The sequence below is a fragment of the Platalea leucorodia genome (assembly GCF_965183815.1).
Source record: "Platalea leucorodia genome assembly, chromosome: 9".
Taxonomy (NCBI): domain Eukaryota; kingdom Metazoa; phylum Chordata; class Aves; order Pelecaniformes; family Threskiornithidae; genus Platalea; species Platalea leucorodia.
Window position 1 is genome coordinate 25,713,343 of NC_138831.1, and position 24,511 is coordinate 25,737,853.

General features: G+C 40.5%; 1 protein-coding gene across 2 annotated transcripts; it reads left to right on the forward strand.

Moving 5' to 3' along the window:
- The first annotated feature begins 299 nt into the window (after window positions 1-299).
- NINJ1 (ninjurin 1) lies at window positions 300-23,497 on the forward strand. 2 transcript variants are annotated; one of them, XM_082322779.1, is made up of 4 exons: window positions 300-507; window positions 12,107-12,341; window positions 16,960-17,121; window positions 20,261-23,497. In XM_082322779.1, exons 1-3 carry the CDS (start codon window positions 436-438, stop codon window positions 17,112-17,114), a joined length of 462 nt encoding a protein of 153 aa, XP_082178905.1. In that variant the 5' UTR covers window positions 300-435; the 3' UTR covers window positions 17,115-17,121; window positions 20,261-23,497. The 2 variants fall into 2 exon arrangements, with proteins under 2 accessions (XP_082178905.1, XP_082178906.1); XM_082322780.1 differs by lacking the exon at window positions 20,261-23,497 and adding an exon at window positions 18,115-18,159.
- Window positions 23,498-24,511: the final 1,014 nt, after the last annotated feature.

A 24,511-nucleotide genomic window follows, 5' to 3' on the forward strand; every position in this document is an offset into this window, starting at 1 on the left:
CGTGCAAGGCAGCCGCTCAGGTCCTCAGATCCCGCTCAGCCCCAAACTCAGCAGGAGCTGAAGAAACTTCACCCCAAACCAAAATTTTGGCAGGAAGAGGCCGCTGCCGTAGGGGCAGGCGCAGGCGCCGGGCCCCGGCTGGGTCTCCGTCCTGCACGGAAACCTTCACCTACGGGGACGGCGGGCTGCCTCTGCCAGGCGGGGAACCGGGCGGGCTGGAAAGACGGCCCCCAGGGCGGTGTGTGAAGAGAGGGAGGGCCGGGCCCGGGGCGGGCCCCCGCGCCAGCTCCGGCAATCGCCGCCTCGCTGGAAACTTTGTCCCCAGCGGCCCTTCCCGCCCCTGACCCGCGGAGCCGGGTCCAGCCGGGAGAAAAGGGGATCCCCGCGGGCAGCCGGGGCTGGGGCCGACGCCGCAGCGGCCTCTCCTGCGCCGCGATGGACTCCGGCAGCGAGACCCACGAGCTGAACGGGCGGGCGGAGGGCGCGGAGCCGGCGGTCGTCGAGCGGGTAGGGGCCGCGGGAGCTCCCCGCCGGCTGAGACGGGCGGAGGGCGGGAGCGGGCTCGGCTGCCGCAGCGCCCGGACATGGCGGGCGGCAGCGAGGCGTGAGGAGGCGGCGGGGGCCGCCGGGAAGCGGGCCTGGGAAGCGGCGGGTCTCACGGCAGCGGCGAGACAGGCGTGAGGGGCCCGGGCCATCTCCGCCCGGCCGCAGGTGCCCCGCGGAGCCCTCCCGCCGAGCCGGGGCGGGAAGCGGCTCCGGGAAGGGGATGGTGTGCTGAGTGCTGCCGCAGTCCTACAGTTTTTTTTTTTTTTACACGTCTTCCATTAATTCAGCGCTTTTTGTAAGGATGCTGCTGCAAGCGTCGCATTTTGTCTCGCTTCAAAGATAGGCAAGCGCCTACGAAGGACTGAAACGAAAATGCTTTTTAGTCCTCGGCACGATGGCCCCTTAGTTCCTATACATGTCAGCCGAAAGGTCGTCAGATGTCCTCCCCACCCGGAAAGCTCTGCTTGGAGCACATCGGCACCTCTCTGAACCTGGGAGGGTTTTTCCACCCAGATGACTTGGGAGAGGATGGGAAAGTTACTCAGGGATATCTACAGAGGAGATAAGTGAGCACAAAAGTAGGAGGAATTACTTAAAGGATTGGGCCTGTATGTTTGGGTTTGTTTTTTTTTTTTTCATACAGTAATCCAAGTAAAAACAAAAAGACAAATACCCAGCTTTTTACTACTCCATGTAGTCAAAACATGACCAGAGATCTTCACTGGAGAGCATTTCATCCCATATTCTGTTTACACATAAAGGATATTTTCCAAGCATGCCACTTATCTGAAAAGCCAGACTGGCAAAAGAGCATCTTTTATGTTGTTTTGGAAAGGACTAAACTCTAAAAAGCAGCTCTTATTCCAACCTAAGACTCTTCCACATAGAAACAGTTGTACTAAACCACTTTCTACGTCACTGGTAAAACTTTCTGGTTACAGACAGACTGGACTGATTGTGTAGCAGATCTGTCCTTCCTCCCTCCCTTCCTGACAAACCCTTGTAGTCATGAATATCATAGCAAGAAAACAAAAAATCTGGTTTTAATAAATCCTGGAAAGTACCTGAAGAGAATGAAGGCTGGGATATGCGTGCCAAACTGGTGGCCTGAAGGGGTTTTCTTTAAGCCACAGACTTCTCAGCAATTTTCTTTTTTTATTAACATAGTGTTTTTGATTGCATCACAACTACCAGTCATGGGGTTTTATTTCTTTTAACTTGGTCTGCTCCAAGAATTTTTCTGCAACTTTCCTGTTTTACCTCATCTTCAGTTGCAAGCAGTCATCATTTTGTTACATCTTTCCCATAGAAACTGCAAGTTCTATGTGAGTGCCATATAAAGAATAAGCAGCGAGATGTATTATTATATTATATTATGTGTATACAGTAGCACTTCAGAGAATTTTACAGACACTTTTTTTTTGTTTTCTAACCAACCAAAAATAAAGTATATGTAAGGTAAAACAGATGGGGACAGATTTCTTAAAAACCAATCTGTGAATAGGAGATACCTTAAAAAAATCTGACCAAGTTCACAATTCACACAAACAAAAGAACGCCCCAGCTCAGGAGCCAGCTAAACCTGGAGAGACCACAAATCCGCAGGTGCCTAAATCTTCAGTATTGGAGTCAAAAGTGTGTGTCTGCTTTTAGGAATGCTTGCAGGCATCGCAACTTGGACCGCCCTGGTTTGCTTACTGCCCATCGTAGCGTCTGCCCTCTCCTCAATATAGATTCTCTTGCACATCTTCAGCAATAGACTGCTACCTTCTCTGACACAAGAGCTGACATGAAATGCAGATATAGTTGTCTTACCTTACAAGCATTCAAAGCACACAAATTAAAAAAAGACTAGTTAAGCTCACTGTAATTCTGCATGAGTGGTCACACGGTGGTTTAATGTGGTTTATTTTAACTCCATTATTAATTTGGATAAATTTTTTTAGCAGCTGTCAAGCTTTTAGAAGCAAGAAATTCCTTGCTTCTAATACAGGGTTGGCCTGGCACACCTTACTGACTAATGTGAATAATGACACTTGGCAGAAGTATCTGGCAGCTTCTGCAAAGGATCTGTTCATACAAATACAGATAGTAACTGTTTTTTCTTCTTCCTCTATTTGCTTTCCTTGTTTGTGTTCCATACTGAAACAGTCTAGATTCACCGTGTTGTAAAATCTAGTTTAATGTTTCCAAGATAACAGGAAATGCCAGTTGAAAGAGTTAAAGAAGAACAAGAATTGGATAGTAGGAAAGAATAGCTCTGGAATAGTTGGCTTCTATTATAGTTATTACTTCTATTTAGTTATTACAAAAAATGTATTCAAGATTGTATATTCATTCATAAGTAGTTTAGGGACATGGCAGTTTCTTGGCATCATACTGCAAGTAACAAACTTCAAATTTGTAGGAACTTGAAATTATTTTACTGCATATGGAATGAAATGGCATGTTCTAAAGCATTGCTTGTATCAAACTGAATTTGGAGTATTTGATATACTCCAAATATTGAAACTATTGATGATAAGGTTTTTTTGTCTGTTTTTTAAGTAACTAGAATAAACAAACAGTGCTTTAACAATACAAAATAGGCAGCCCACAATCCGGTTGTGAGAAATATTATTGTAAGACCAAATCACTGGAATGAGCAGTAGTAATGCATGACAGAAAAAAAATCATACAGGAGAAAGCTTCTATTTAAATAGCTGTACAAACAAGTTTAAGTTATTACTTAATTTCACAAAGTATTCATTAGCTGTGCTGATTATTGTTAAGTCATTTAAAGAGTAAAAATATTCTAAACTGGTCCAGTATAGCTTTAGGAAAATGGTGCTCTGCCCTGAGCTAACATGACTGTACTTTTCCCTTTTTTTCATACTAACTTCTTAGCTCTCAGGAATCAGCATGGTTACCACTTTTTTTTTTTCATTAATGTAGTAATAATTGCATTTTCTGTCTGTTTGTATAGAAAGTGGCTCTTCCTAAGTATAGGCTTTTAAAGATGCTAGAAAATTGATGCTGTCTATGAAATATGAACACAGGCTGAGTTTTTCCCTTTTTTTTTTTTTTTTTAATTGCCTGCAACCATACTGTCTCAAGATGTGATTGCAGAAGTCTCACAAGCTAGTTAGTGTTATGCTAGGTTGGTACTTGGATGGACAGATTCCCCGCCATCCCAAAATTAAATTCTTACAGGAAATGTAACTGATGATGTAGGGTTTTTTCTCTCTGAGTCAGTGCTAAGCTGAACAAGTAATCTAATGTTTTATTGGGGGAAAAGAAATAATATCTTCTGAGGAGGCATACAAAGGATCTAATCATCCATTACATAACTGATATAGCTTAAAATATTTTTTGTTGGAACAATATTTCTTTTCTTTGTAGAATATTTTCCCTATTTCTTTAGATCAGCAAGATCTCTGAGACAGAGGGGAAGTCCAGTTTCAGAGTGGCCACATATGGCCCATTAAATTTTCAGTGTGTGGGTGATGGAGATGTGGACAGAATTTCCACATCTATGAGGATCATTAAATAATTGTATAAAGTTACTAGTTCAGTTCTGTAACGGTAGGGTTGATCTTAGAAAAAAAAGAAAAGAAAAGTTCTGAAATTGTGTTCTGGTTTAGTCCTATATTATTCCTTTTATGTCTGAGCCTTCTCTTTTTTGATATAACTGGAATTTTTCCTGAACATGAGATTACCACTAAAAGATCTGGAAAAGTTTGCTGTGCAGTATTTTTCTTAAAGGTGAATATTTAAAAAACTTAGAAAATTACTTTTTAAACAAAAGGGCTTTTTAGCATCTTTTTAACAGTTTTGATTAGAAAGGCTATTGCAAAACACAGTAAAGAACAGTCCACTGTAATATCAGTATGACTCAGCCTTATGTTTACGCATATTATTAGACTCATTATTATGCAGCAAGTTTCCATTATTTTAAAATTAGGACTGTCCCTAAACACAAGAATTTAAGGAAGCTTGCTCTGTGACATTACAAACCCAGAGGTCATATTGATCAACAAGCTTGTCTGATCTCATTTTGAATCAAGGCTGTTTGGCTATTGAAAGTGTCTAAAAGCTGCCATAAAATTGCAGTAATCACTAACCTAAAATAGAAAGGAAACTGTATGCAGAGTGAGAGCAAGCCAAAGACTACGAAGCCTGCACTTCAGAGTAAATGTAATTGAAAGAGAAGAGCCTTCTAACAGCTTAAGGAAGGTGTTATTAATCAATCAGAAGCACTGTTCTTAGAAACCTTGTTTGGAATACAGAAATAATATTCAGCATTATTTTCCCGATTAAACTATACAAAACTGTGTGTCTCCTGTATTTAATAAAGGCATTCTACTGCATAATGATTTAAAGTTAGAATAACATCTAAGTATTTAGTGCTAATACTGTACCAATAGTAAAATAAGTATTTGTACGTTTTCAGAACCCAGATATGAGAGTCTGGGCCTGACATGCAAAACATGTTGAGCTCTGGGTCCTGCAGTACCAGCTGATACTAAGCAGCTGCAATTACAAAGTGCAAATCAAAATTAAAGTGACCCAGGGTGTACTTCTAGCTTATACTTCGCAGTTTCTGGTTCTAAGTATTCATCTGGGAAATTGGAAGTTCACCTTGCTGACTGCAAAATACTGGTTTTCTAGTGGGATTTAAGAAGAAAACAGTAACCAATCTTGTGCTACTGCAAGTGTCTGTTAACTTCATTTCAGGAACAGTAAATTCAGTATTCATAACAGATCTGACTCTTAACTCGGAAATTTCAAGGTCCTGTTGGTTCAGGCAATATTTGCCTTTTACAGCTTTTGTGGGGCTTTTGTTTTGGCTTTTTTTTAGATTTTATTAAAACAATCTCTTTAGGGGAACAGATATATGGTGGAAGACATTTAAGAAGCTGAGTAAAGTACCTAGGGACATACCAAAAGAGGAGAGAAGGAATGAATCCTAAAAACTTGCACTCAAAATCCAAATTATTTCTTTCCTCCTGCATTCATAGGGCAGAGTGACAGAAATGAACATAACTGTGTTCTAAATAGAAATGCAAAGTAGGTGTCATTTTCACTAGTGGTTTTTTCCCTCTATGGTTTACAGATGACTGGCATGTCCAAAACCCTACCCGTCTTCTCTGGACACACTAACTGGTACATTTTGGGAAACTCAGGTCAAGTTGGACAAGAAAAAAAAATTACTTTCGGTCTTTCCTTTTTTTTGGTCAGACTTCCAGCACGTTAATTTGACTGCTTCAGCAGTCACTAGTGTTTGATAAATACTCTGTTGAACAAACAGCTTCATAAATTTTGTCACAAGTAGTGATTTAATGCTGTAATAGAAGCAGAAATCCTTACTATAACAAGTTACTGTATTTAGAAAAGATACTTTATTATTCGTTTTCAAATGTTTCCATTTTCAGTGCTGTTTCCTTCCTGGTGAATCACCAGGTGGGTCTTAGATGTGATTCATGAAACTCAGCATCTAAGGACATTCACCTCAGTGCCACTTTTATTTATTTTTTAATAAATGTAATGAATAAATCCTTTCTGTATTTCAAAGGGACTCAGTTCTTCTGGGTGTACTGTTGGAATGATGAGTCAAGGAAAGCAGTGGCAAAGTCTGTACCAACACAGTAAGACTGTGTATCCAATACTGTTCAATCCTGGTGTGAAGGTTTGGTTTTATAGAAGCAAAAAGGTGCCAGCTTCTGATGTAGCATCTTAGCTTTATCCTTGCAAACTGCAGTGCTCTGGTGTCGTGGTTTAACCCCAGCCAGCAACTAAGCACCACACAGCTGCTCACTCACTCCCCCCACAGTGGGATGGGGAGAGAATCAGAAGAGTAAAAGTGAGAAGACTCATGGGTTGAGATAAAGACAGTTTAGTAGGTAAAGCAAAAGCCGCACGCGCAAGCAAAGCAAAGCAAAGCAAGGAATTAATTCACTATTTCCCATCGGCAGGCAGGTGTTCAGCCATTCTCAGGAAAGCAGGGCTCCATCATGCATAATGGTTACTTGGGAAGATGAATGCCATCATGCTGAACATCCCCCCCTTCCTTCTTCTTCCCCCAGCTTATATACTGAGCATGACGTCATATGGTATGGAATAGCCCTTTGGCCAGTTTGGGTCAGCTGTCCTGGCTGTGCCCCCTCCCAGCTTCTGGTGCACCTGGCAGGGCATGGGAAGCTGAAAAGTCCTTGGCTAGTATAAACACTACTTAGCAACAACCAAAACATTGGTGTGTTATCAACATTATTCTCATGCTAAATCCAAAACACAGCACTATACCAGCTACTAAGAAGAAAATTAACTCTATCCCAGATGAAACCAGGACAGTATCCACCCCTTATTCCATACCATTTACGTCATGCTCATGTCCGACATTATCCAATACATCCTCATTAACCAGCGCTCCCCTTCCCATCCTTCGATACAATACACAGGTATCATTCCCTTAGTCTATGGACAACCCCTGTGAAATGTCTGTAAAATGTCCATAAATGTCCACAAAATGTCCATTGAGTTCATTTAGTTCATGACTTTGGGCTCCATCTGTGATGGTGGTTGCTCAGGACAGGAGAGGTGGTGTGTTGCCTGGAGTTATTGGGCACCAAAGCCAGCTCAGGTCCTGTCACTGCTGCACTTGCACTGTTTCTTGTAAGGCTTGTCCTCCATTGGTTCAGGTGGTTCCTGCTGTGGTAATTCCTATAACATGCAACTCAGATCATGGGTTACAACAATTTAAAGGTATTTCCATTACAATTGCCACCCCTGGTCCCTTTGGGCCAGGTTATAGGATTTAACATTGCAATGAACTCCTCCCCTAGCTCCTAGCCTGGCTAGCAACAAGGGGTTCCTGCTATAGTAATTCCCATAACATGCAACTCAAATCTCGGGTTACAACAATTTAAAGGTATTTCCATTACAATCTCCACCCCTGGCCCCTTTGGACCAGACCGTTGGGTTTAACACTGCAATGGACTCCTCCCCTTGCCCCTGCTCCAGCTTGGACTTTTCCACAGACTGCAGTCCCTTAGGGGTTTACCTGCTCCAAGTGGAGCCTTATCTGTGAGCCACAGTCTCTCCAGGGGTATACCTGCTGTAGCATAGGCTTATCCACAGCCTCAGTCACTTAGAGGAGCACCTCTTCCAGCGTGGCCTTCTCCTTGGGCCACAATGCCTTCAGAGATGCACTTGCTCCAGCATGGCTTTACCCGTGGCCACACGCTTTGAGGTGCTCCAGCATGAGCTCATGCACAGCCACTGATGCTTCAAGGTGTACCTGCTGCAGCATGGACTTATCCACAGCCACAGATGCTTCGAGGTGTACCTTCTCCAGCGTGGCCTTATCCTTGGGCTACAATCCCTTCAGAGGTATACTTGCTGCGGCACAGACATAACCATGGCCACAGACGCTTCGAGACATACCTGCTCTGGCATGGGCTTATCCATGTCCACAGACGCTTTGCGGTGTCCTGCTCGCACGTGGACTCACCCACAGGTCACAGTCCCTTCGACTTGAGCTCACACTGGAGTTCCAGCCTGTCCAGCACAGCAGCACAGAAACAGCAGCGATGCCCTGGCCATCTGCCAGCCCAGGTGCATGGCCATTGCTGTTATCTAAATGTTCCCAGGCACAGCAGAGTAAGATGATCAGCAGCACAGCAAGCAGCAAAAGCAAAAAGCAGCCACTAACAAGCACTAGACTCTAATATACAGTAAGGCAAGCAAGCCCTGTTGCAAGCACAGAAGCCTGCTGATTAATAGCTAAACAGCAATAACAGCTATAGATTTGACCTAGCACATTCCAATTAAATCTGTTGTTATCTCGAACCCTTCGTGCCCCACGTTTGGTGCCAAAAAGGACATCTGGGCAAGCAAACAGGCCCTGCTGCTGTGCAGGGACACGGAGCGGTACTGTCTGTGGGGACAGCATCACGTGACTGTGAAAATAAGCTCTTCCACAGGGGATTCTTCCAGTCACAGACGGAGCAAGAGGGGGAGTCTTTTTACTCCTCTCCTTTTTATAACTGTGCGTAGACTAGCATGGCAGGTTGTTCTGCTCAGAGGTTGATGCTTTGTGGGCGATGGGAGACCTGAGGGCAGGCTGTTACTGACAGGGAAAGGAAGATACAGCAGTTCCAGCTACACCCGGCTCTTACACGCACACATGTGAATACACATGCTGTTTTTCCTTAGACTCATTTGGTGACACACTAACTGAAGGGATCAGCTTGTCTGTACCAGGTTATTTGAACATTGAAAGTGTGTAATGAGGTGTTTTGATTACATTGAGACTGAAGCAGGTCACGTGGAATACATACTGTTCTCTTGCCAAGTGACACCTGCAGGAAAAGCCGCACTTTACATGCATCCTAGCAAATCTCTAGAAGTTTCACTTTTCCTGTCTGCAGCCCTGTGGGTACTATGCCCTTACAGCATAGTGTGTCGTTTGGTCCTGCAGGCTGCACGTGTTGCTACAAGGTTGGAATCTCCTTGAAACCATAAAGCCACATAACAAAGTTCCCATATAATTTCTGTTGTACATGACTGTCATTATCCTGAGGTTAAGGCAACAGCTCTTCTTTCATTGCCTGTCTATATATTGCTGTGTAACACGTAGTCTGATCTTAAAAACTGCTGCCATAGTACTGACTGCATTTGTTTCAATACTTGTGGCATTTGCCTTCAACTTGCTTCCAGAAGGCAAGGCTAATGTGCCTTTTTTTTTGGTTTTATGGTTTTCCAGCATGAGTCAGGAGGTTCCATTTCTCAATCAGGAGATGGGAAATGATTGTTTCTGAGAATGTCATGATTATAGGTCCTTTTTCCTGCAGAAGGCAAGATCACAGGCTGAGATAAAGCTCTGTACAGTAGAGCTGACATTTCAGTTCTCCATATGCCTAGTTCCGATTCTGAACTGGTCTGCTTTCAGGAGTGGTAGCTGAAAGCTTTTAACAGAGTAAAATGCTATTTTTTAGAATCTAAACATAGTAAATAGCTGAGTTGTCATTCCAAGAATAAGAAGTTTTGCCTTAGTTCGCCTTAGCAGCACCCTACTTTGAAAAGTCTTCTCCATTTATTGGAGTTCAGAAGTTACTCAAAACCTTTGCTTCCACTGCAGTTCAAATGCCATAGCCTGCTATTTCCACTTGCAACTTGACAATACAAAAAATTAGCAAACAGCAAGGTCCTAAAAGTGCAGCAGGGCATTTCCGCAAGAAAAAGAAAAGATCATATTCTGTTGTTTATGTATAAACTGTCTTACATCATGTAGTCACAGATGTAACTGAAAGAAAGATGTAGCCCAGACTATTTACTCTTTTGTATAGTGAAAAAAAAGCCGTGTCAAACATGATCACATTCCTACATTGAGTGAAAACAAAGAAATCGGTCATCATATTTTCACTGCGGTCCCCTTCCATCGGGATTAAGAACTGAGTCACAGCTACCCGTGTAGTTTTTGCCTGTGTTACAAACTGCAGCCTTGTAGACCCAATAGATATTTCAAAGTCAGTATTTTTGGCAGGAAGGAGTTACTTAGCTACTAGACATAGGAAAAAGCTTCTTCTATTATGAACTTGTGACAAAATAGGTCATATTATTTCTACAGTCTACTGAGAAAGTTTCTTTTAAATTCATGCCCAGAAATTGAATTCTGCTGTTACACACGTAGCTCTCCATCCCCTCTTACACTGCTAGCATTAGGAAGCCAAGAGCTAAATGTGTGTGTTTGGCTTTTTACTGTACAATAAACAGTGAAAAATGTTAGTCTGGATTTTTCTACTGAGTACTGCCAGCATACATTCCATGCTGCTTCCATACGGAAATGAACATCCACACCTGATTTAGTGCTTCTGGTTGATGGTATACTAGAATTACAGTGTTTTTCTGAAGCATCCAAATGCTATAGTGGTTTAATGGGGCAGGGGGGTGGGAAGAGGAGGCTCTCCTTGGGGAGAGAAAAGGTGACAAATGTGGGACAGATTCCCCAGCCAAATTGCATTTTTAGATTGTGGGATATAGACAAAACCAAATGAGTATCAAGTTCTTCCTGACCAAAGTCAGTATCTGTCTCAGAGCCATTTTCTTCCTGGGAGCTTGGTCTCAGTAAAGAAGCCGTCTGCGTGAACCTACGATTACATGTCTTCCTTCTCTTTGCAGAAAAAAAGTCTGCTGCTGCCCCATGACATTTTTCACTCAGTAAAATATTTAGGCTGTGGTTGACTGCAGCATGTCTGGTGAAAATAGGTCAAGTTTGGTATTTGAATGCCCTGGAAAAACTGGCAATGTGCTTGCTGTATGCATCAATATCTGTTCTATTTAAAAGGATGCTTTTAGGTCTGGACAGTGGCAAACCTGGCTTTGGAGTTGGAAATTTGATAGTTATGACTGCTGCTGAAGAGAGTAATTAGAGGGTGTTTTCTGCATTTGAACTAACCTTCAAAGCGAGACTTTCTTCACAGTGTTTTCTGGCAAGCAGGAACACGTTTGTGTAGTAAGAAGGTCTCTAAGAGGCAGGTTTAAAGAAGTCAGCTAGAATAAGCTTACTCTTAATATATTTGTGTATTATTTTTGAAAATAAAGTCTAGAAGTAAGAGCAGTGAGCATGAAGTTCCTAACCTGTTCAGAGACTACAGAAAAGAAGGTTACCTACTCTTTCTTCATCACGGAGTTAGGCATCTAAGTCTAACCTAGTTACCCTAAGCTGCATGTAATCCGTAGACAAATAGGCACCTCTAGGAGACTTCAAATCTCCAATTTCAAGTTGGGTCACATGAATTGTCATGAGGAAACACTCATTTTATTCATCCTGCTGGATTAACTAGCTCTGGTTTTACCCTGCAGTTGGTTTTTATTTTCCTGTTTGTTTGCAGGGGAATTTAAAAAAACCCCAAACACCTGCTGGTGTGAAAATGGAAAAAAAGTTTCCCTTGTAATTGAGCAGTGCTTGGCAACCACAGATCATATGATATTTAAGCTGAAAAACAGTTGACTGTGTATGGATGGACCTGGACAGTGGCATGGCGGAGTAAGAAGCAGCAGGGAATCAGGTCAAGCAAAGGTTATACAGTGGCCAACTTTCACAGAAATCCTCAAAATAAGACTCATGAGTAATTAAGGAACTGTGTAGATGTGTGATGACAGAGGATGAATTTAATAAATACTTGTATTTTTAAGTACACCTTTAGGAGTAAATTAGTTACAACAATCTGTTGTTTGCTTGATTGTTTTACAGTGTTTTTTCCCTCCCAACTTTTCTCAGTGCAAACTTTTCAGCTTTTTCAATCTTTCCTCTTCCCAGGGTAGAAACATACTATTTAAACTGATCCTACAAGCTGGAGAAAGTGTATCTGCCAAAGTGCAATACAGACACGATTTACTGCTCCCTTGTCACATGGAGGACAGCGGTAACAGTGAAAAAGATGCACTGATAGTCGCAGTACCGCTATTACTCTATCAATCAGTATGATTACAGAAATCAGTTGATGGGCCAAGTGATCTCTCTCTCACTACACCAATTAAAAGAGATGTGAATAATCTTTTTCGTCTCTCCCAATTTTAGCCCAGAATGTCACAGTGGTTTCAAAGAAATGGACCTATGAATATCAACCACTATGCAAATAAGAAGAGCGCTGCGGAGAGCATGCTGGACATTGCCCTGCTGATGGCCAATGCATCCCAGCTGAAAGCCGTGATGGAGCAAGGACCTTCTTTTTCCTTCTACATCCCGCTTATCATTCTTATCAGCCTGTCGCTCACACTGCAAATTATGGTGGGAGTGCTCCTGATATTCCTTGGTATGTAGCAACAGCAAGAACCATTGACATGTACTTTTCTTACAGGATGGAACCTATAAGATGGTATGTAGACTCCCTATTTATTTTTAAAAAGCTGCTATATTTGAAAGTCTTTACCTCAGAATTGATTAAAGTTTTCTCTTCAGACCATAGAAATATTGCAACAAAACGAATAAGGGCAGCTTTATGTGGAATCTTATTTGCCCAGAGTATGAATATTTTTCTTTTCAGAAGGCCTGAGAAGGAAGGAAAATTATGAAATACTGCAAAAGAAACATTAATAGGCCAGATAGGATCATGCAGCCTGCCCAGTTTCGTAATACTGTTTCTGGCAAGACCTGTTACTTGATCTTATGACTGAAATGTATTTCTTCCATATCAGACATATCATAAATAATATTATAAGAATATATTATGAACATAGAACTCCGAAACAGAAGTGGAAGTTGAAATGTCCATCTTCATGTTGGTGTGGTATATTGCCTTCAGTTTGTTTGTGTTTCTGCAATCAAATCAAAGGTTTGATAGCAAAGGCTTGACAATAATGAAAAAAGCCCCCTAGTTTTAAATTTAAGAAATTATTCAAAGCATCCTAAATCTCTAGGTGGGGAATGGTAGAAATGTAGTTGTTATTGTTAATTTTCAAACCTGTGTTAAACTGAAATTAAAGTTAAAAAGAAGAATAGGCTACTTGGAGCAAGATTTACCATAAAGAACATACCTCATCTATTACCCACATACTATGACTTTAGTAAAAAAATTTGAAATTACATATAATACGGAAACACAGTCCAAGTAGCATCCTGGGACTACAGATAAGATTGTCTTGAATTCTGCTAATTGCTAGGGAAACCTTTTCTACTTTCTACTGAAGAAATGTGATGCAATACCTTTAACATATGCTAGAAATCATTTCAATAGAATGAGTTGAAATAGGAGTTGTGTTAGTGCATGCTTTGGACACATTTAATGAGACAGCTGTAGAATTAGTTTCCTGCTCCCTGCCTTCCCCCGTCTCCTCTTTCTGTCTTATTTGTTGAATTATGGATCTTCACATTCCTAGGAGTTCAATGCAGTGTCTTTGCTGTTCTCAAAAATAGAGGTTCCACTATTCGGTATTAATAGGTACAATGCTGTGAGGCACAAGAACCTATACTTAGCACTAAAAATTAGGTATTTTAAGTGAGTATTGCTAGATTAGTAGCACATGTATGTGCTACATCCTCTGCCTTATTCTGTAAGGCAGAATATTGATCTAAGTAGCTATAGAACCAGGCTCATTTCTAAAACAATGTCATCACTAAGTGAGCATGAATTATGCAAAAAACCTCAACTAAAACTCCACAGAGAGTGGAGAGACAACACTCTTCTGGAAATCCGAGTTTTCTGTTTTGACCTTAAACAAGTCTTCAGTACTTCTCTTTGCTACCTTAACCTACTGTGATATTTTCCCCCATGCTTTTGCAAGGCAAAATGCAAAAAGAAACCAGTGGCAGTTTGCAAAGCTGCTGAAACCTGCGACATTCATTAGCAGCACCCAAAACCCTAGACCATAACTTTGGAGAGGTGATCAAAGATACCTGTGGAAATCAGAGGAAATGTTTAGGTTTCAGCATCAGTTGAACACTGTTATTCACTGAAATAAATGATGCCTTCACTGGTAGGAGACAGCTATGGATCACTTCTTTTGCTAGTGATATATGATCATTTATTCTCATAAGTTTTTTCAAATCTTTCTCTTTAAATTAATGGGTACTATATGACGGATCTTAAGTCTACCATAAATCAAAAGCCTTGAAGGTGATAGCCAGAGTTCACACATGGCATTTACTAAGTTATAGGTGCCACCTTTGGCATCTCTGTTAGTCTTTCAATGTTCTGGTTTTTAGCACAACTGAAAAAACAACTTTCTGTTCAAGGAGGAAGTTCCTAGGAAAACAGGATACATAAGACTTGTAATATTGATATGCAGCTGACCTAGCTTTTTTCTTTCTTACAAAAGAGACAGAATAAAGCTGTCTCTGCATTTGATAGAGTTGGTACAAGAGAAAATTCCAGGTACTGGCTCAGAGGAGATTCCAGAAAGGGACTGGAAAAAGCAACCTGATGATACTGGGGGATGTGGGAAAAGAGTAATGGAAAAGTCAGCAAAACACTTATGTTTCTTGGTTGAAGGCATCTCCCTGGTGGTTGTTTCGGTTAAGCAAGATTTGAGGCTGTAAACAAGTTCCCTGTTTTTTGTTGGGCAATAATTTCTCATTATATGCTGAGTCATTGCTTTTTAATGCTTGTTTCTGACAGACATTGCCAAAGTGGCTTCCGAATCTGTAATTTTTAGGGTTTGTCACATTTAGAGTAAAGAGAGCACCCAGCAGCCCCAACTCTGAAGTTGGGCTGAGGCAGAGTTCATAGACCGCTTTAGCAAATAGTGAGATTTATCAGGAGTTCAGCCTGTGCTCTGCAGTCAGCAGTGGCTCTAGGTTTGGCCTACCGAGGGTGACAAAGCTTATAGTGGTATGCTGTTGGAGTGATGCTGTCATGCTGAGCTCAAAAGTACTGAAGATAGGGAATAGGATATGAAGGTACAAAGATACAGGCATCATAGCAAGAACTTGCTTTTTACAGTGTGTATTTGGTAGTTTTGGCCTGCAGGAACAGTTTGCCTCTTAACAAGCTCTCACAAGTCCAAGCAATAGTCTGTGCAACCATCCAGTTTCTTTCCTTGAGACAGAGTTTTATCCCACGAGCTACCAGTTCTCACAGTTCTTTACTGGGGATTAAAAGCTTTTGCTCCTTCAAAAGAGCCTTTCACAAAAACATTTTGAAAAATGTTCAGTGAACTTGTCCTTGAAAGTGATTTGGTAATCTTAACTTTTTGGAAGAAAAGTGACGAATGTCTTGAAATAGTTCAAGTGGCATGAAATCATAGTAATCTAATCCCACTATAATAAAATACTTAAAGAATAACTGTTCTTAAAAGCATTTTCACAAACACCCTCATCTTAAGTACTATAATCACAAAGATAGGGTTACTACAATTCTACTTCAAAATTTAGAGCACCGCCTAAACTGACAAGCAATACTTGTCTTCTCTGACCCTTATTTGGACAAAGGGACAGCTGTGAAAGTGTCAGTTCTCCTTTGAGCATGATTTCTTTTAACTCACAAAACATGTTAGGCCATTATTGCCTTTTCTTTTTTAAACCAACCATCTGAAATGCTTTTCTTCCATACTTCAGGATTAATTATTCCATTTCATTTATTCTGCTTCATTCACGTGATAGTACTAGAGTCCTTCCAGGTACTGTTAGGATGCAAGCATCCACGTAGCTCCAGATGCTTTACAAGACATGTATAAACTCACTTTCAGGGTTAAGTACTGCTGAGCTTAAATTATTTCATGCCTACACAGGTGTGCAGTAGCTTAAGCTTCTCAGTTCCCCCATGCTGTTCTTCGGTGCTTTGACTGGCCTGTGATGTTTAACTATACTGCTTTAGCAAACAGGACTTGAGCAGGCGCGCAGAATTCCTTGAAACCAAACCAGCATTAGACTTCCTAATTAGGGACACCAAGTGAACCTGGCTTTTAATACTTCAGCATCACGAGTGTGTTTGCCGCCACTTCTACTTTAACTGCTTCAACAAGCAAGTGAGTCTTGGTTCTGTGGTTAAGTTCTGCAGTGTTGATAGGGTCATTATGTTAAAAGCAAATAACAAAGTTTATCATCCATCAGAGGGTCTGAGTTGCAGAGCTCTTACTGCAGGAGAACAGAGACAGAGGAAAATCTTGGGCTTCCGCTGATGCCAGGCAAGCACCCCCAGACTTCTTACTGTCTTATACAAGCACATGCTTTACTGTCAAGTCTATTATCAGTCCAATGTAACTCATTTATATGTTTTCACAAGGCCTGGAACCAAAACTTAAACTAAATTAATACTATCTCCCTTGTGTGTTCCTCCCTCACTTCCATTAGCAGTTCGACCAAAGAACAACTGCAAGAAACAAAAGAAAATGTTTACACAGCTGATGCTCTCTGTAAAAAGGACTGTAGCTACTGCTTTGAAATCTTCTTCTGTTTAACAGATATAATGCCCTTGCTTTCTGAAAACAGAATCAGTGCAAAAGCAGGGAGTACAGCTGTGGAAGGGCACCAGTACAAAAAAAATCCAGCGCTGCTAAAGAGATTGGGCTGTCTGCAAAGAACCTGTAGCATTTTAACTGTAGGAAATTTAACTTCATTCCATCCTGTCAGGGCTTCAAGCTTCATGTATTCAAGACTGAAATAATTTTTAAATGCTTATAGTCTGCAACAAAACTAGGTTTCAAAAGATCAAGAACTCAGAAGATTTCTAGTAATATTTGTGTATCCATTACTTCCCATGCGTATCCATAGGGATTAGATGCTAGTTACTGGAAGCTAATAGGCTCCTTGTGGTTAAACATCTTCTCCTTAGCACTTCCACTGACACTGCAGAATCTTACTTCCCTTTTAACTATGATTGATGCAAATAGCTCACTGTAAGAGAAATTCTTGAATTACATGAGTAGTGAAGACTTTTATTCTGGATTTTGAAATATACATATAATTAAAACTTATTTTTTCCTTTCTCTTTGAAGTAAAATATGACCTTAACAACCCTGCAAAACATGGAAAGCTGGATTTCCTCAACAACCTTGCAACTGGGCTAGTATTCATTATAGTAGTTGTGAATATTTTTATCACTGCCTTTGGAGTGCAGAAGCCAGTTGCTGAGTCAGCATCAAGACAGTAAGTGCAAGGTGAGTGTGGTCTCTCTGCACCATAAGGTAGTAGGGCATAGCATACAAGAATGCAGTGCACACTAGGGCATAGCTTTCAAAATAGCCACGAGCTTATCTATACAGGTCTAGCCTTCACACATAAATGAGTTTACTTCAGACTACTGCAAAAGCAGAAGCTACTAGGAACTGCTAAGTTATTACATTGTATTTGTAAATGTAGACTTCAAAAATTGATGGCAGCATCTTACTTTGCCAGGGGCCCCTTGCATGTGTCACGCACAGGAAGTGTAAAGATTGTCCTTCTGGCTTAGCCACTCCTTTTCCTCATTGCTGACCAAGCCAAGAAGGGAAATAATGTTGTTTTGCTTCCTCCAAATGCCTCTTCTTTTTTTAAGAAAAGTGTGCAGTATACTGCATCTACTCTGTTATGAACACTGAAGACTTAATCTTTATCCAGGTAACTAGGGCTGTTAAGTCCAACATCTAATACTACACATTATTGGAGCCCTTCAGTTCCTATGCAAATAGTGTGGCTTTTCTGTCCTCCCAAGCTGCAGGTCTTTTGCTTTGTGGGAGACTTGGCATACAAAGATATGCACTATCTATTTGATACGTGTGGTCATTTAGAACCATATTGTTTGCTCTACCTGTTTGTTATTAACTTAAGTTTGTTATTTACTTATACAGAAGGATAAGTATAGGGATTGTGGGAATCAAAATAGGTATCTTCCTAGCATCATAGCTATGATGAACAATTTGGTAGGAGATAAACCTCAACTGTAGGCTTGTAGCCCAAGAAGCACTGTAGTCCAACATCTGCCTTTAAAATAGCACTGCTAAGTCTGTGTGTGCCAACATCACTCTGGCTCTTTATCTTCCAAATCTCAAATCATGTTCAGAATACCTGCTGAAGAAGGTATATATGTATGACTTCCTTGACAAGCCACAGTACACTGGCTACTACACAGACAGCCCATACATGTAACACTATTAATTTGAGTTAACTTCTAGATGAAACCCTTTCTCCATGAAAAAGAAGATACAAGGCCTTTAAACCCCTATCTGAAGATGACTGGTGCAACAGAAATCTGTAACAAGAATGGAAACCAGACCAAAATCTATCAGGACTCCAAACACCATGGGGGGAAATCAGTGCAACAAATTATTAGGAAGATGAAGAATGAAATTCATTTATTTTGGGGTGTGGACGGAATCGTCTGCTTTAACCAACACCTGTGAAATTCTGGCAGTGAAACAAGGTAGTTTTATTGTATTTTCTGGCCATAGTCTCTACAAATAAACTAATAAATATTTAATTTTAGCAGCAAAGAGCACATAGATTATCTGAGATATTATCAGAATTATAGGGAGAACATCCATCTCAGCAGTACGTATTAGAACAATACTGAAACACTAACCACAAAATTGCACTGGCAAAGCCAAGGGAACTGAATGAAGGATTATTGGAATTTTAGCTGTCTTCACAGGAAAAAACATGCACAATAGCCAGTAACAGAGGCAGAGACAAGAATCTGAAATAGGCATCAAGAAATTCAAATAATGGACAAGGTGACATACCAGAATCCCAGCTGTGCCTCTTTTTTGATACAGTGAAAGAAAAACTTAAGAGGGAAAAGAGGAGAAGCATTTTTTTCTTATCACACTGATATATGCTGAGTAGAGAGGAAGATGAGTTGACAATCCAGTCCCAAGCCAGATAGTGCCTTAATATAATGGTATATTGAGAAATCAGCTAATAGCTAGAAGGTAGGTATCACACACCTTGCCTTAGCAGGATACTGGATGGGTGAGCTCACCACATTTCACCTGCTATTTCTCTACTAGTACCATGTTCCCTAATGAGGTCTTACTGATTCTCCCCAGTACCAGTGCCAGCTCTGCTCCCTTTTCGATCTCTTGCTGGCTTTTAGGAGCTGCTGCTTCTGCAGTTTTCCAAACACAACTGCTGTATTTCTCTACAGCAGAACTCAATACTGAAGGGCTTTGAAGAACGCTGCAGCTGTTACAGGTTTTGCAGGACATCTGTTTTGTGTGTTACAAGCCAATTCAGCTCTGGGCAGCACTAACATGCCAGGCTGGCTTCTGAACATTGCTACGCATTAGCTCTTTAAACACATAAAGTGCATCCCCCTGCAAATTTCTTCCACCTGTCCATGGACTTTGTCTCCTTTCCCCTTTCTTCAGACACATGTGTGGCTAAGTCTTAGGGAAACATCAGTGGTTTTCTGCAATGTCTTACTGCTTAGCTGGCACTGTCTGGCAAGAAGATGCTCTTCTCAGCATTTGTGTTGGAGTTTCTCCTCTACTATTCCTTCTGCTTTCCATAAACTGTCAACCCAAAGGGTTTTGTGGCTTAATTATGACTAGGATTGTGGACTCTCTAGTTAGAAAGCTAGGTCTTAAATAATAATAAATAATAAACGAGTTCACGTGTAACTTGTCTGAGATCATCATGAAAGTATGAACACAGTTCTGCCTAATGTATGCTACTAGCTCATACAGCTATATATCATATATTGCATATAGCTATGCACAACCAGAGTATTTGTTCACGTACATAAACGTGATTGATTGGTATCTACTGCTGAAATTGGTTTAATAAACTTGCAGTGCCGCATTAGAGGAGAAACAGTAGCCATTTTATGTAACCTCAGGTAGAGGCAAGACCAAAGGATGTTTAAAGCAAGTTTACATCTGTACAAAAACAGCAGCTGTGTGATCCTGCCTTCATACTTCTTACACATGCAGTTTCTTAATAAAATGGCCAAATGTCTGGGACCTGTGGTTTTTTGCTCCACACTTGTTAAATGCTTGTTTAAAGCATTTGACTTTAACTGCTTAAACTTCTTGAAGTTCTTCATTGCTTTGGAACACTACATCTGTTGTTTGCTCATTTGTACATATTGCCCTTGCTAAAAACACCTGGTCATCTGGATGCAACTTGAAAAATAAGTTCTTTCCAGTCCACTGCCACAGTCTCCTGAGAGAATTGAGTGGCCACCATTTTCTGGCTTCACCTTCACTATAATAGTGCACGCTCTTCCAAAGAAAACTTAATTCCCCCTTTAAAGCAAATTTGTCATTTACTGTAATTCTTATATCCCTAACATCTCAATATCTTTGTTTTCTGTTTCAGATACCTGAAGCATTCATTCTTCTGTAGACACCATTTGCACTTGAGACACAGTGGGAAAAAAAAAATAATCTGAAGAAGCTGGACATATCAAGCAGCTTTCTCAAGTACAAGGTGAACTTTACCTATTAAACTGGGCACCTGCGAGCAATTCAAGTAGCAAATTGAAAGAAGTTTATTCCTCTACAACTTACTTTTCCCTCTTCTCTTCCCAAGATTGATTGCTGCAGTTGTGTTACTCTATGGCTAAAAGCATCACTAATTTTTTAATTTTTATTTTTAAATATATATAGAGATATAAATATCTTCTAGGTTCTTACCTGCTGGCTCAGGGACTGACACTATTTCTAGTAATGGTGTAGATTATAAAAATTTCTACACCAAAAACATTTCAGTGTTTTTATTTCCAAGGTATCACATCTGTAATCAGAAAAATCCTAGTTTTCTAGAGTGTGCTTACTTGTAGGTGCAGATCTGTACTGATACATTTCCTTACCGTTTATTTTTAAATGCTCTCTTGTACATATCAATAGAAGTTTGACTTCTGTGTGTCTCATCTCATTTACAATTTTTATTGATCACGTTTCTCTTTAGTTATGTCCCAAGGGCTATGGAAGTACCATATCTTCATTTATGTGTTCTGTAAGAATTACTAAGAAAAAACAAATCAGAAACTTGTGTGATTAGTAATGGAATAGACATTCTTTTTTATTTTTTAATTAATCTTTTGTTGCTTCATTTCCAACTTAACACATATTTAACCAGTATCTAGCAAGCAATGGTTTTAGTTGTGCGTATCGTACTAATTTAAACATAGCTCAGAACAAGTTCTGAATGAGATACTCAGGACAACTTTCCTTATTTATTTTTTACAAACCAGCGAACTGTTGAAGGACTATTCCTACATATTTGTGTTATTGCAGTTTTGATGCTGTAGTGTAGTGAATTGATGGGCCAAATAACAGTGCTGAAAACCTTAAAAACCTTTCTTTTGGAGAAAACAAGTGACTGTAGGCAGAGCCCTTCCAAGCATGAAATTTATCTGTGGCTCAACATCGGGCAGTAATTTTGATAAGATTCTTGAACATACCACCTTTGTTGCCTTTCACATTTTTACTCACTGGAGTATTTGCCCATCTGTGCATCTGATTCAGTCTGGAGAAGCTCTCTGGAGGCATCTACCTCTCTTCTGTACAGGAAACTTTGTACCTAAGCTAGATGTCTGAAGTAGTTGCTTTGTGTTGTCCTAAATACATAACCCATCCAAAAGATAGTTACTTTTAACTTAGGTATGAATATTAGATATTTTTCATTGCCAGATTCGCATCTTTGTATTTTTTTTAAGAAAGACGTAAAAATAGAAAGAAATGTGTTTCTGGCAGTTAGCTAATCCTCTCACTTTTTGACTTGTCCTTACTACCCTGAAGGCAAATGCAAACAAACACCCAGGTTCTACTGATGTTTACTGTATTTATACTTAATGGTGATTTGGCCCAGTTTTGAATGTAGGTTTCCATTCCTGTACTCCTTACTGCCACAGCCTTCTCTTATGAGCATGATCATGTTTGTCTTGCACTGAAACACTTGAAAGCAGTCAGAGGGGGTGCAATACAGACATACCAGGTCTTTTCCCATTTTATTCCCCTCGTTATTGGACCATAATTTTTCAGGTAACTCAAGCAAACAAGCTGTTAAAGTAAGTTTCTCCTGAAAAATATAACAGCTGTTCTTATAGCGTCTTTACTGCTAAGGTGTTGTCCAACAGAAACTACCAAGTCTTGTATATCACATCTCCCAGCAGCCTGTGGAACTAACTGGATCCAGAGCAGTAGGGTAGGGAACACTCACCAGGCGATGACTTGTCAACTGCAGATTCCAGTGGACTTTGCAAGACACAGGTTTTGCTACATACAGGAGGGAAAGAAAAAATGCTTCAAGCTTGAACACATTGTTGGGTGCCAGGAGCTGGATGTGCATTAAGGGGGTAGGTGTCTGTTCACTTCAAGTAGACCAGCGTAAGGCTCAGAACAACAGCAACCCCCCCCCCCATGAATCCTTCTGTCTCCTGAGCTCCTGAAAGCGGCACTGAAGCATCACATCAGAGATAGATACTTACAACTTCAAAGACCATGGCCTCTTCTTTTGGTTCTAAACACATGAAAACCTTATCTGAAAGCCATCCATCTGACTACAAGACTGTACTGGGCATCAGCAGTATTCAACTTGCAACTGGATGTCTTTTTTTAAATAAAAAGGATGCTGGTTTATTATTATGTCTTTTATTGTGATTAAGTAAGATTTGCAAAACATCCTCAGACACGCAATCTGTGTTTTAAGTCTCTGAAGCCTTCAGACATCATGTATTTTTTAGCAAAAGCATCTGCAAGTTGGTTTCAAGTATAAATAATTTAATCACATGATTATTATTCTTTTAAGTCAGGTGCTTATTTAAAATCCTAGTGAATATCTCCTAGGGGTGGCAAACAAATGCATAGGTTTAAATGGTTCTTTGGTTTGCTGTGCTTCTCCAGAGTTCTTGGTTGTAGGCAAACATTTCACTTAAAAAGAGGTCATCAATAATGAAGTGAGATGAATTTTTACAGGCTGTCTTGGGAAACGGTTCATGCCAGGTCATCCGTTTACTTCTGTTTCATAAGCTGCTGAGCAGAGTAAGAATTACACATGCTGCTCTGGTCGTTCTCATTAGTCCCTTCAGCATCTAGGACTGCCTGGGTTGAAACTTTCCGTGTAGCTGTACTTACTGAAGCAGGTGACAGCAACTATATTTACAGGAACTGACTTTTAAGTATTTGTCTTCTAAACCAGGTCACTGCTGAAGCTTATTCTGCAGCTGAGTATTGCGTAAAATGGGCTGAACTAGAAAGCATAATCCTGGTTACTGTTTTCCCCTCAACTGTCATTCAGAAGGTTTTGGTCACTCATTTTAATTTATTCTAACAAATGCTTTATCCTGTTTTCTGCCATGTCCTCCCACAAGCCGCACTGAGCCCTGCCAACCACACTTTGGTGTAGGTACTGGTTGACTGGGGTGAGCGCGCTGCCCTGTACCAGAGGTACCAGTGCTCTGCGCTCATCTCCTTGGTCCAGGGCACGGGCTTGTTACTACGTGTTACCCTGAAAGCTTGGACGCTCTTTTATTATTAACAGCTGGAAGAAACATGGTAAGCTTGATCATTCAAATATTTACGAAAGAGTTATCATAATCAGAAATGAGTGACAGAATCCAAATGCTAAGCTCTGCTTATTTTCTAGCTTACCAAAGGTGTTACCATTATAAGTTTTATCTCATTCAGGAAATGCTATATGTGTGGTACCAATGTATGCACCATTTTACAGTTTGTTCTTAAAAACAAACAAATAAACAAAAAAAACAATATCAAGAGCTGGTCCTTGTTCTACAATATAATTTTGTCAAACCACAGGAGAACAGACTCCACTGAAAGTGTATTTACTTACTGCAGGGCAGTGGGAACACTTAGAAGAAAACTGATGATATATTTTCATATGTATAACTCATATCTTTGATAACCCGCACATTTAAACACACCACTCCTTGAAAATAAATCATCAAATCTCCCATAAGGTTAGAGGTAGCATAGGGCATATACTGAGACTGAAAAGAAGCAGGCTCTCCTTCTCCTTAGTTGTTTGCATACAAGAAAAAGCCACATATTGCTTCTAAATGACAGTGTTTTGCTTTTAAAGAAATGATTTGTAGGTTATATACATAAACAGAATATCCAAATGTGAGAGGCGGGGCCTCCCATCTTTGTATGGCCAATCCCACAAACCCTCCACTTCCATTAAGAAATTAAAAAATAATAAATGAAGAGCTTCTGAATACTCCCAGTAGTTTTGCTACACTCTCTGTAGGGAAGTGATCTAGCAGAGCAGAGTAGTTCTGTATAGTTCTTAAGACAACCCATTCAGTATTATCACTATTCAACCACTATCCAGGAAAGGATACTGCAGAAGAATAGCGTAGATACCGCATTTCCCTTAGAATAAGTCCGGAAACAACTGGTACCCCGGATATCACCAGATGGTAGCTATTTGTAAATTACTTCTTTCCTCGTAAAAACGAACGTGGCTAACATCACTTAAACACACACAAACTTAATGACCTTAAAGTGAAGTTCGTGCATTGCAAAGACCACAACACCAGTACGTTCAGATACAGATTTTGCCCCAAGGAACTACCCCAGAGGACAGTATGTATCTTGGAAGGAACCT